Raw genomic sequence first — 12,827 nt, 5'->3', positions numbered from 1 at the left:
ACAAATTTAACGAGAGAGATACCAAGGCTTAAAACCCCTGGGAGAGAAACAGTGGCTGGAGCAGAAGTGCTCTTCAAGGCTTCGGTTCTGGATCAGTCAGGCAGACACCTGTGTGTATATATAGACAAATCTTCAAACACCACCTCATCACACCTAATGACTGCCTGTGACCTCTGCGGAGCATCTGTATTCTCTACTTCTGGCTTTTCCAACAGCACAAATATGGGTCTTTACACTCAGTCCTGGTTCTCAATCTATTCCCTAACGCTAGTCTTTGTTTGTTTGTTTTTTTTCCGACAGGCAAGGTCAGATAAATGAGAAAGAAAATACTTTTCAGTTTTAATTTTGATCCAGATCTAAAATTGTTAAATGACTTTTTATTCATCACTCTCCATCTCTCCCCTTTTTGCCTTCAGTGATTCAGGTAAATGCCCTCTCCCCTCCGCCCCCCCATCACGTGGCCTGGTTCCCCCAGGAAGAAAGTCAACATTCTTAGAATGAGGCTATCAAGTAAAAACAAAACAAACAGAAACAGAAAGACGCAAACAGACAGACAAACAAACAAAAAAATGGTGCTTCCATTCTCCCCGGTCCCTTTGGCCAATGATGCGGTGTGCTTAAATCCGTTTACAGCAGCTGCTTGGGTGTTAAGTTTTGGGCCGTTACTGAAGAGGTTTACTAAGGTCCCTGCCAATTGTCGTCGCAGCACAACAGAAAAGCAACCCAAGCCCTTAGTAACGATGACACTACAATGGCAGAAGCAAACGGGGGTGGGCACAAGTAGGAAGAGAAGAAGAGTACCTGGGATTGCCAGATTGGAAAGGGGGACGTTGTGGAGGTGAGCGGGCAGCGAGGCCATCCAGTCGGCGTTGCAGACCTCCGATGATGTCTTTGTCCCGCTGGGGTTGGGGGAGCAGATGGTCCCCATCCTGAGTTTCCTCCTTACCTTCCTAACTGCTAGCATCCCTCTTTGTCAGTCAACAAACTGCCCAGGCTCAGCTCGGTGCCACTCACTCGGAGAGCATCGTGGCCCGTCGGGGCCACCTGGGTCGGGCCAGTCTTGCAGAAAGACCTGCCGGCCCGGGACGCGGGGCGCAGAGGTGGCCCCCCGCCCCCCGCCCCTGCAGCCCTGCAGCCCCGCAGCCCCGCAGCCCCCGCCCTCGCCGGCCCAGCCGCCCTGCCCCTCCCCTAATCTGCTCAGAGCTGGCTCCGTTAAACTTCTTACGTGGCCCCCAGGAGCCGGGGCCAGGTAGGCCCGGGGCAGCCACGCCCGCAGCCGCTCACACGACAGGTGCCCCCGCGCTCACGGCCGCGCCGGAGGGTCGGTGCCCCGCGAGCGCCCGGACGCGACCTCGGCGGCCAGACCTGCGCCCGGGTGGGCGGCCCCGGCGGGCGCGGACGCTGCGGCCCCTCCTCCTCCTCCCCCTCCTCCTCCTCCTCCTCCCCCCGCGGCTTCCCGGCTCACGCTCCCCCTGCCCTGCGGCTCCGCCACGGCGCCCCGAGCTGCAGCCGGCGGCCCGCGGACCCCGGCGGCCCCGCCCCGCCCCGCACTGCCGGGCAGATTTGCCGGGCTGCGCGGCCCGTGATTGGCCGCCGGCGGGGCGCGCTCCGATTGGCTGCCTTGCGAGCGCCCCGCCCCCGGCCCCGCCCCCGGCCCCGCCCCCGGCCCCTCCGCCCCGCAGAGGTGCCCGGCGCCCCGCGCCCGCCCGACCTCCCGCCTCCCTCCCGCGCAGCCCGCACCCCGAGGTTGAACGCGAGCCCAGACGTTTCTCCCCTTGCACCTTTCTCCTCCCCGCGCACACGCGCTGACAGTCGCAGAGCGTGTCTTGCATGTCCAGTAAAACCACAGCAGCAGCCGCGGAAAACACGGGAAGTGAAGAAGCCGAGAGAGGGGCAGTGTGTCACCCTCAAGGATGGTTTGTTGCGACCGCTAGGAAGGTCTGCTTTGCACAGCACTTGTCCCCATTTTTCCAGAGGACGGGATGATGGTTACTTACGGTGGTGATTATTCTGGTATTTGAAACCTTCTTCCAAATTCTTTGTCCCATTTGCTCTTCACGGGACCCCCAAGGAGCAGGGAGGCTTGCAGGTAGGATGCCCTTTGGGCAGATGAGATGGAAGTCCCGGGGCACGCAGGGAGCCGTTCGTGTCCTGGCAGTTATCTGCAAAGGCCATTTAAACAAAACAAACAAAAAAGCCCAGAGGCTTGCAGGCACACAAACTCGTTTCCCTGCTTTCTGCAATATTCCCTACTCCTTCAAGTGGTGCTTTTTCATGGTGGTTTACAATAGGGTCTCTGATGATAGGAGAACTTGCACATCAGTAATCACTGAAACATCTTGGCAGGCAGGTAGAACAAGAAAAGCACCCTGAGCCCTGATCCCGGGGCCCTGGAGGGCTTTAGGTCTGGCCACTCCTGGGTGACTCCGGAGGGGCTTCTGTGAAAAGCAAGCAGCAGGCTTTGCAAAAACTGACATTAAATCACTGAAAGGCCCCACTGGACACCAAGGTGACTCCAGCCCCAATGCCTGCACCCCAGCCACCTTTAGGCGCACATAACTCCTGCTGCATATTGCCCCCTTTTGCCTTTACTAAAATGTCCTTTTCCAGGCTATTCTTTTTTTTTTTAAATAATAAATGTATTTTTTATTGGCGTTCAATTTGCCAACATACAGAATAACACCCAGTGCTCATCCCGTCAAGTGCCCCCCTCAGTGCCCGTCACCCATTCACCCCCATCCCCCTGCCCTCCTCCCCTTCCACCACCCCTAGTTCATTTCCCAGAGTTAGGAGTCTTCATGTTCTGTCTCCCTTTCTGATATTTCCTACCCATTTCTTCTCCCTTCCCTTCTATTTCCAGGCTATTCTTAACATTCATTTAAGCCTTCCTTAAAAGCCACCAAAAGCCACCCCGTTTCTCCCTGCAGAGAAGGGCCTGTCCTCATCCGAGTCCACACAGGGGAGGGAAATAGAATTGCTTTTGTGTAAATTATGTAGTCCAAATTTTTTTAAATCTTCGCCTTAATACTTGTTTTTTTGTTTGTTTGTTTTATTTTGAATGGTCTGCCATCAAAATTGTTTTGTTTTTTTTTGTTTTTGTCCCCCCCAATTAAAGATTTATGAAGGCTTTTGGTTTTTGTCCCCCCAATTAAAGATTTATGAAGGCTTTTGGTCTCCCTGGGAGTGGGGCTGAGGCATGGAGGCATCCAGGGCTTACCTGTACACTGACTTGAGACCAGTTCAATAAAGTGCACACCTTAAAGAAAAAAAAAATTATTGCCCTTTGAGCTGCATAGAATTATCGGAAGTTTGTTTGTTTGTTTTGTTTTAGAGGAGCATCCCTTGGTTAATAAAAAGAAAATGTACACTATTTATCATATATCTTCGGTGTTTAAATGGAACTCCAACACAGTGCTCTTTTTTTTTTTTTTTTGAGTACACCACAGGATATTGAGAATGTCACCTGGTTGAGTCCACAATTGTTTATTCCTCATAGAAAAAAATCACTCTAAAGGAATATTCCAACATTTACTTTGGAAATGTTCCCTTTCTGGGCTTTCCTTGAGCTTAAAACCCTTTTTAAAAATTCCTAAATGCAAACAAAGCTTTATGGAAGCTGACTAAGACAAGCAAAATGTGTTCTTGAAGCTCTATTGTGGAATGCTAATTTCAATGCCGTTTTTCCTTTTGATTTTTTTTAGCTCTTAGTGGAAGGAGTGAGCATATTAAGAAAGCATTAAAGGGATCCTGGGTGGCACGGTCAGTTAAGCATCCAACTCTTGGGGTCATGATCTCAAGGTCCTGAGACTGAGCCTCAACTTGTGCTCTAAGTTCAGCCCAGAGTCTGCTTAAGATACTCTCTCTCCCTCTGCCCCTCTGTCCTCCAATAAATAACTTTTTTTAAAGAAAGCTTTAAACTTTAGACTTAGAGACATCACTGGGTGAGAACTGAAAAAAACAAATAAGTGGAATCACTTAAGATGAGAGGTTTTGTATCTCTAGGAAACTGGCAACTTCTTTGATCACAACTACTTGACTTTGCCAAGAAAACAGTTCAAAAGAAGGCAACACTCTTCGTATATTCTTGAGTCAGTCCTGGAAGAAATCTTGGAGATGAAATCACAACATGTAGTACAGTACTTGGCATATAGCAAGTGCTCGATAAATGTTTCTTAGAAGGAGACAGATGCTTGGTAAAACATGTTCTGCGGGGTTCTAGGTAGTGTCTTACAGCAGTGTTTTTCTAACGGTAATGTGTAAATCCATCACCGTCTGATTACGTTATTCTGAGATGGACCCAGATTCCATATTCCTAAATTTCCAGCTATGCTGGTTCAGACCATACTTGTAGGTAGTAGTGTTTTAGAGAATAGACTCATGTTTGATAGGTGGGAACTTGTATTGCTTTTTCTCTTTCTTCTCCAAGGTTTAATAATATTTTCACTTATATTAAAACTTATATTAAAAACTTATATTAAGAATCTCAGCTAAGAGGGGCCCCTGGGTGGCTCAGTCAGTTAAGCAGCCTGCTCTTGATTTTGGCTCAGGTCCTGATCTCAAGAGTCCAGGGATAGAGCTCTATGTTGGGCTCTGCACTCAGCCCGGAGTCTACTTCTCCCTCTCCCTCTGCTCCTCCCCCTGCTGTGTGCTTACTCTCTCTTTCTCCCTCTCTAAAATAAATACAATCTTTAAAAGAGAGAGAGAGAGAGAGAGAGAATCTCAGCTAAGAATCTGTAACTATAAGAGATTAATTTTTCTCTCATGTAATGTAATGGAAACCAAATTATCAGTGGGAATTTTATACTATGCCACAGGTATTCCAGGATGAATAATTTTAAAATAAAAGTAATATTTAGGATTTGGCTAAGCAATATTTTCTTACATGCTTCACTATGAACGTTGCTGAAGGGTTGGAGGACTAACAGAAGGAGTGTGATAATTACAACAGAATGGAGTGCTTCTCACGTACAAATCGTTCCACTAGGTGCTAGGAATGGAGGAAAAGTTAGGTGAAAGTTGGCATCTTAGGAACCTCAGATAGTGTATAATTCAGGAGAAAAGAGAGTGAAATATGTGAAGTACATGCTGTGATGTCACATGGAATGAAAGGATAATGGAGACGTGTAGGTATGATCACCAGCCCCGTTTGACAAAGGACACTAGAACTTAGAGACTACACAATTCTAAGATCTCATAGCTAGTCAGTGGCAGAGCTGTGACTCCAAGCCTGTTGCTCATTGGGCCAGTGGCACAATCATAATGGTAACATCATATGTTACCGCTGAGTAACCCGGTAAAGGTTGTTTATGACCAAAGTAGATTAAAAAGTTTGACATTTTTTTTCCCTTGTAGACAAAACAGGCCATTGCAGGTTTTTGAGGAGTAAGATGACTCGCATCGTCTTTAGGAAGATAAGTCTGATGTCATGAAAAATGGTTGGAGAAATACAGTCTTCCAAGTAAATCACTGAAATCAGTTATTTAAACAAGAAAAAAGTGAGAAAGCTTGTTGAAGCCCTGGCACACAGACACTAAATGCATGGACTTTCTTAATTATGCTGCTTGCTTCTCCATCCCCACTTCTCACCTCCAAGACCTAGAATTCTAGGGCCCTAGTGGATGGTCTGACTAGCTCTGAAATTATTATTATTATTATTATTATTTTGGTCACTTGAAAGTCTTATTAAATTGTTCAGCCATTTCTTGTCATAGACAACCAAATCTGTTTCCAGGAGCATATCTACAAAGTTAGTTTCCTTTTCTGGAAATTTTTCTCAATAACTTGATCAAGGGCCTCACTGAATTCCTGAAGCTGTGACTATGGGCTTTGCCATCTTTGGGAAGCTACATTATATTTCACAAGTGTCTGAGATGGTTCATGTTCTTTGGGATCGTGTCATAAATGAATAATGAGGGTCCCAGCAAGCACCCCAAAGAGCTTGCCATTTGGACATGTCTGGTTGGTGGGGCAAGATAGCTTGGATTTTACTTAATTGAAGACACCCTAGGAAGCACAGAGGAAAAACATTGACTTAATGACACGGCGGCTCGGGCTGTCTCTGGTCCCCAGATCCAAGCCTCTGTGCTGTCTTACTTCCTAGGATGTGTCCTACGTGGCAAAGGAACAGATCTCAATGAGAATCAGAATCCAGGCACTTTGTTTGGTCCGGGGACATTGCCTAGAGGAGAATGAGGTGATAGGATGCTTGGAGTTCCACAGGCACATTTTTTTTTTTCTCCTGGCTGGAGGGTGTGGGGTAAGGGAGAGGCAAAAGACTGACACGAGGAGCCAGGTACACGAAAGCTGGGATGTAGGCTGCTCTGTTTTGTGTCTCACATCAGCAGAGTTTATCCCTAGCCATTCCCAACCATCTTTCCCCAAGTCAAGCCAAAAAATTCTGCGATAAGGATCAGAGTAGGATGGAGAAATATCATCAACGTGGGTGGTGTTGGGGACATGATGACAGCAGCAGCAATTACCTCCAGGAAGAGTGACATCATCATAGCAGCTCGAGCCATTCAGGAGCCTGCAAGGAGAGGGAGGGAACCGAGCGCATTGCCTTGTGAACACCACTTGGTACAGCTCAGACTTTCCTGACATCGAGGGCAGGATGAGGCTCTGGGGAGCCAGTGAGGTTGTAGAGTAGGGCTGGAGCCAGACACCATGTCCTTGTGGCCCATGCCCTGCTGACACCCAGGTGAGCGTCCTTGAGGAACTGGGGTAGAGAGGAGCTGAAACAGGAAGTGGTGGTATGTGCCCACCAGGTGTTTCTGGCCCACGACTGGGATTTCTGTTGATGACACAAAAGTGGATGGCAGTAATGACCGGCCGAAGGTTGTTTCTCTCAGGTTTAAAAGCTTGGTATCAAGGATGATCCCGAGAGCCTCTGTGTCTTTTATATTTATTGGACATCCAGGATTTTTTTTAGTATACGTCAAAGGAAATACCCTTTACCAACAACACAGCGTCACTACAATAACTTCGAGAGGAGCTAATAGCAGCTAATGATTGTAAAAGGAGTTTAAGATCCCTTTATTCCTTCTATCACACCACATTCCCGCATCCTCTTCTGCTCCCCTTTCCATCCCTTCCTTACCTCCCCTCCCATCCTTCCCTTCCAGAAAAGTGATCCAGAGAAAATAAAGGCTCTGAGGCCTTTATTTCCCAGCTGGTTAGCAAGTGGTAAAAATGCCTGATTTAATATGTTATAGAGCCACCTTCTGGTACTAAAGGCACACTTCACGCACACAGTAAATTTCCTTTCAGTTTCAATTACCCTGAAAACCATACGCCCAGCACCAGTAAGACCACTGGGGAGCTTATTTAGGAATGCTGGATTCCTTGGTCACACTCCAACCCTACTGAATTAAATCTCCTGGGGGTGACACTTTTTATTCTGCCTGTTAAAAAAGCTCCCAGGGGGATTTTAATGTCCCAAATGCTTTATTTATATCAAGACTTTGAAATGTCGAACCAATTCTCTTTCAAAAAAAGTTAGGATAGGAAGAATGGACTCTTATCCACGTCATGTGTAGATTTATGCAATTAGAGGAGAATATTTTGGCAAAGATGCTTAATCTGGGGTTAACTGGCAGGAAAACCAACTGCTCTCCTTCTTTGCCCCACCCCAAGGTCGCTGCACTTGAGAATGACATCAGCTGAGGGGAGCTTGTGTGTACTACTGTATGTGAGGAAACACTTGACCTTCAGTCACAATCAGAATGACCTCTGTACATTCGCTATTCATTGAGCATATTGGACCTTAAAAAAGAATGCATTCTTTTCAATGACCTGACTGCACTTGGGGTTGCATCAGTTGGAAATAGCATGATGACATGTTACCTATGGAACAAAAATCACAGTAACTGAGAGCAGATATTATCATTCTCTACCAACTTTATTACTAAAATTACAAGTTTGAAAAATCGACTTCAACCAACAATTAAAAAAAACCCCAATGTAATACATTTTAGTGTAAATAAAGAATAATGAGACTTTAGTGTCTTTCCCTTATCAACTCTCTCTGAATGGTAGGCTATGGTCAAAAGCCTTTAGTGTGTTCTTTGGCTGTTTGCTGATTTGGTTTCAGAGGATTCTGATCTGTTGAAGTTTCTGCAGCTAACCGCCCAACTCAGCCACACGTCTTGTTTCATGGAGGAAGTTGTAGTTTGTCTTAACGATCTATTGGTGCCCACAGCTTCCACTTCCTTTTAGTAGTGAAAGTAAAAAAGAAAGTAAAGTTTATGCCATGCATCTTTGTTTCAGCCACGTATAAAAGCGAACGTTCTAGGAGTCAAGAGTTAGGCAACAGAATGAAATAGGGGAAGATCGGAGTCCCTGCAATTGGAAATATCCAAGCCAAGTTTGGCAACAAGAAGATAGTAATATGGTAGAGGGTGTTGAAGCGTTTGATAGAAGATTAGACTAGATGAGTTTTATGGTCTCTCGAGCCATATTCTGTTTTCTCCCCTGCTTCCAGCTGTAGATACTATTTTTACCTTTTCATAGTTAGGTCTTTCCTTCTTCTCCTCTCTATTACCTTTTCTTACTTAAATCTTTGACTTCTTTTGCCGGAACTGGGTCTAGTGGAATGTCTTCTATAAATATGGACCTGATATTTTAAAATCAGTACCCAGGATGAGATGCTCGGACCTCAGGAACTGAGCCTCAGAGAACACTAGAAGTTCTCAGAATGAGGCATTGAATGGCTTGGATGAGAGCCACCTTTTGTGCTTCTAATACCTTTACAGTGGTAGGACTGGTGTGTGTGCCATCCTACGGCAGAACTTTTCAGTCTTTCCTCCTGAGATGTCCCAAGTATGAAGAAGAGTAAATGCATACTGCCCAGAGCCCCATATGGCAACCACTGATCATGGCATTTCCTTCAAGTGGCATGCTTTGTTTTTTTACAAATCCACTCAAATTTTGTTATATATGCATATATAACTTGAATAAAGTTGATGTCCTAGATGTCCTAGGTTTATCCCATGGCTTTGAGTTCTTCTTGGCATATACATCCATTTCCCCGGGCATTCATCCCATAATATGAAAGTCTCAGGTCTGAGAGAAATGCACCAAGAAACCAATTATACATAGCAAAGCTCTGTAGGTTTAATCTCCAACCTGGATCAGCAGAGTACAAGACTACAGGTGGATTTTGAGGCCAAAACTTGAAATAGTGTCTATTTTCCAAACCTTAGGCAACATGGGGCAGCAGTGGGTTGAGAATCATGGAACATGGGCCAAACTTTTTTTTTTTTTGCCATGAGAGACACGACTATCTCCTTAAAGAGAGTAGAGGGCCAAAGACTTCCTATCCAAGACTTAACTCTCTGCTCTTGACTTGATCAGGAAAAAACTTTACTGCATAGAATTCCCATGACTACTCTTGGACCCGTTGAGATCTGCTCTTGCTCTCAGAGTTTCAGACCATGGCTCCTCACTTGGCTAACTGCTGTTCTTTTTTGCTTTCCCAGCTTTATTAAGATATAACGGACACATAACATTGTGTAAATTTAAGGTATATGATGTAATGATTTGTTAACATGTATGTATTGGGTAATGTTTCCCACAATAAGGTTAGTTAACACATCCTTCACCTCACATAGTTACATTTTTGGGGTTGCTGTGGTGAGAACAATTAAGATCTATTCTTTCAGCAACTCCTAAGTGTACAACATAGTATTGTTAACTATAGTCACCATCACCATGCTGTTCGTTGGGTCCCCAGAACTTATTTCTTTTACAACTGGGCATTTGCACCTTTTGACCAACATCTCTCGATTTCCCCTCACCATTCTGTGGTGTTTACTTATTTTAGTCTTCACTGATTCCTAGGATCTGGCCTTCTCTCAGTACCTGTGGATACATGCCTGATTCTACCAATCTGAGTAAAATATTGAAACTGACGCAGAGGCAAGTTCAGGCTAAGGCACCTGCCAAACCACCAAGATCTAGACCCTCACTTGACTGACCTGCCAGGTAAGATTTTGAAGACCACAGATGTCAAGGGGATGTATTAATCTGTGACACCCAGTAAGTAAAAAAAAAAAAAAAATCTCAGGTCACCGTGATGAGTGAGAGACTGTCACCTGTCTCAGCTAAATTCTCTGTTCCACAAGACATTTTTCTTTCTCCTATTCACTCATTGGCCATCATCTGTCATTCACTCACATGATACGTGACTGCTAACTCATCCAGGGTCTAGCCCTCACTCTGGAGGGTGCTGATATGTACAAAGCTATCCGACACCCTTGAGGACATTCAAGTCCGACAGAGGAGTTCATGGCCTGCATGCCCTTATCTGCAAGTTTTCGATTAAACATTACACTAAAGCAAAGACAATACACTAAAAAGTTTGGTCTCGGTAAAATAGAGAGTATCTTCAAATTAAGTATTTACTGAACAAACACGTGTAAAATAGAGAGTATCTTCAAATTAAGTATTTACTGAACAAACACGTGTGGGTCATTTATCGAAAATTTGGGGTAATGGACACAGTACTCTAGGAGGGGAAGGGTTAGTGATGGTTGAGCCTTCTACCTCCAGCACCTGCTCGCTGCAGGCTGCTACTGCCCTGAGTGTGACATCTGGAGACAGGGCCTGAGGGAAACCATGAGCGGTTTCCATAATTTCTACGAGGGTGTCAACAAAAACCGCTGCCCCAGGGTTTGAGGAAGAACTGTAGTCTCTCTCTTGGGTGAAATCTGGAGTGACATAACTTAGTCTCCTTTGATATGAAATGGTTTAATGGTGAGAGGAAAAGCTTGCCCTGGAGTTCTGGGAAAATCAAAGGGCTCTATTCATTTCCTTAAGAAAGAAAAATTGATTGAAGTTTTGATGGATCCCAGCCAGTACCTAGGCAGAATAAGACCCAGAAATGAAACAAAAACAGCCAACCTACATGATGAATCCTCATTTATTTTCTCCTGAACTTTCAGATTAAATAACTCCCAGAGAGTAGTCAAACAAAACTCCCTAGAATGAACAGATCTTTGTCATTTGTCATATCTTCTAAGGGCTGCAGTGTTTGAAAAAAAAATAGGCTCATTTGAAAAAGAAAATAGGTGAGTTTTGAGTCAAATTAAGCATTATTAAGGTCTCACTTAAGCACTTAAAAGAATTCTCTTTGGAAATAATTTCAAACATTATAAATGATTGCAAAAATAAAAACAGACTCCCCACATTCCTTTTATCTAGATTCATATATTGCTTCTCTCTGTGTGTAATAGTGCATGTGTGTATATGTGTGTATTATATATACACGCACACACAACCATCTGAAAGTAACTTATATCCATCATGGCCATTTACCCCTAAATATTCAACTTGTATTTACTGAGAATAGGAATATTCTTTTACAGAACCACAGCAGAGATATCAATACTTTTATCTAGTCTTCTGTCCATATTCTGGTTTTGTCAGCTGATCTGATAAATGTCAGATCTGACTTGTCAGATATCTCTATCATCTATCTATCTATCTATCTATCTATCTATCTATCTATCTATCTATTATCTATCTATATCTATCTATCATCTATCATCTGTCTATCATCTATCTATCATCTTCTATCATCTATTCATCTATCTATCTATCTATCTATCATCATCATCTGTCTATCTATCTATCACCTATCTATATTTTCTTTGTAGTTTTTCTTCCCCTCCAATCAAGGATCCAGTCTGGAGTTAGATATTGCAATTACTTGTCACATCTTTTTAGCTTTCCTTTAATCTGGAATATTTTTAGAGCCTTTCTTTATCTTTTAAGGATTCTGTATTTTGTATTTATTCAGTGTTACTTTGTGAATGGATTTAGTTTATTTTTTCTCTGCCTTAATACTGCATCAGTGATTTGTGTCCTTCCTAGGGTATCACATCCAGAGGAGCACAATGTTCATCTATTCCTCACTAGGGATGTTAATTTTGATCACTTACTTGGTCAAGTTGCTGTTCTCCACTGCATAATCACTGTTTCTTTTCCCTCCCTTGTAACCAATAGGCACACTTCTGGAAGACCCTCAGAGGCCATGAAAATATGCTAATTGTCATAAAAACTTCTTCCTTGATTTAGCATTTGTTGATGAATCTAGCTTGATCCCATCTTTCCTCCCCCACCTCTCCTTCCTCTTGCTTTCCTTTTCCCCTTTCTCTCCATCTTTCCTTACCTATATTTTGATCACCTATTTCTGGTAAGGATTCATAAATTCCTGGTTTTTCCCCCCAATGGTTTCTAATTCATTAGTATGCTTAATTATATTGGTGCTCAAATTATCCCAAGGTTAGCCAGTAGGAGTCCCTTCAAGCCGACTCTTGCATCCTCTGGCATATCCCAGCATTTTTTTGGAATGAGTTCTTATTTTCTGACATAACAAAATACTCCATCTCACACTATATCTTCTTTGCCTTTAATCAGAGATTTCTTTGAAAAGTTCTGATTCCTTTCAGCAAGAAATTATGTTAATGAGCAAGATCTGAGTGCCAGGTGTGCTCACTGTTACTGGAATATCTTTGCTCCTTGGTCCTTTCAAAAGACATATCTGGGAAAGAAAGGCATGTGTAAATGTATATACTTACAATACAACATACACAATTAAAATTAACGTCATGAATGAGAGACGATCGGACATCAAATTATATAAATTACATGTTTATAATTTTTCTTTCTTTCTTACGGACAGGTAGCATATTATATAGTCTTTGTACTTTGCTTATCATTCTTAATACTATCTCCTGGAAATCACTTTATACCAGTCAATGGAGATTTTCTTCTTTCCTATTTTGACAGCTGCACCATTCTTTATTTTGTGTATTTACTATAGTTTA

At 43.7% G+C, this 12,827-nt stretch overlaps 1 protein-coding gene across 1 annotated transcript in view; it reads right to left on the bottom strand.

The window, feature by feature from the left end:
* Positions 1–1,124, bottom strand: part of PLCXD2 (phosphatidylinositol specific phospholipase C X domain containing 2) — a 49,156-nt gene extending 48,032 nt beyond the window's left edge. Inside the window, exon 1 of the mRNA XM_025477899.3 lies at positions 802–1,124. Within this exon, the coding sequence (XP_025333684.1) occupies positions 802–964 (163 nt within the window). The 5' untranslated portion in view covers positions 965–1,124. The remainder of the gene's footprint in view (positions 1–801) is intronic.
* Positions 1,125–12,827: the final 11,703 nt, after the last annotated feature.

Source organism: Canis lupus, chromosome 33, assembly GCF_003254725.2.
Source record: "Canis lupus dingo isolate Sandy chromosome 33, ASM325472v2, whole genome shotgun sequence".
Lineage (NCBI taxonomy): Eukaryota > Metazoa > Chordata > Mammalia > Carnivora > Canidae > Canis > Canis lupus.
This window is presented reverse-complemented; position numbering and strand designations above follow the sequence as displayed.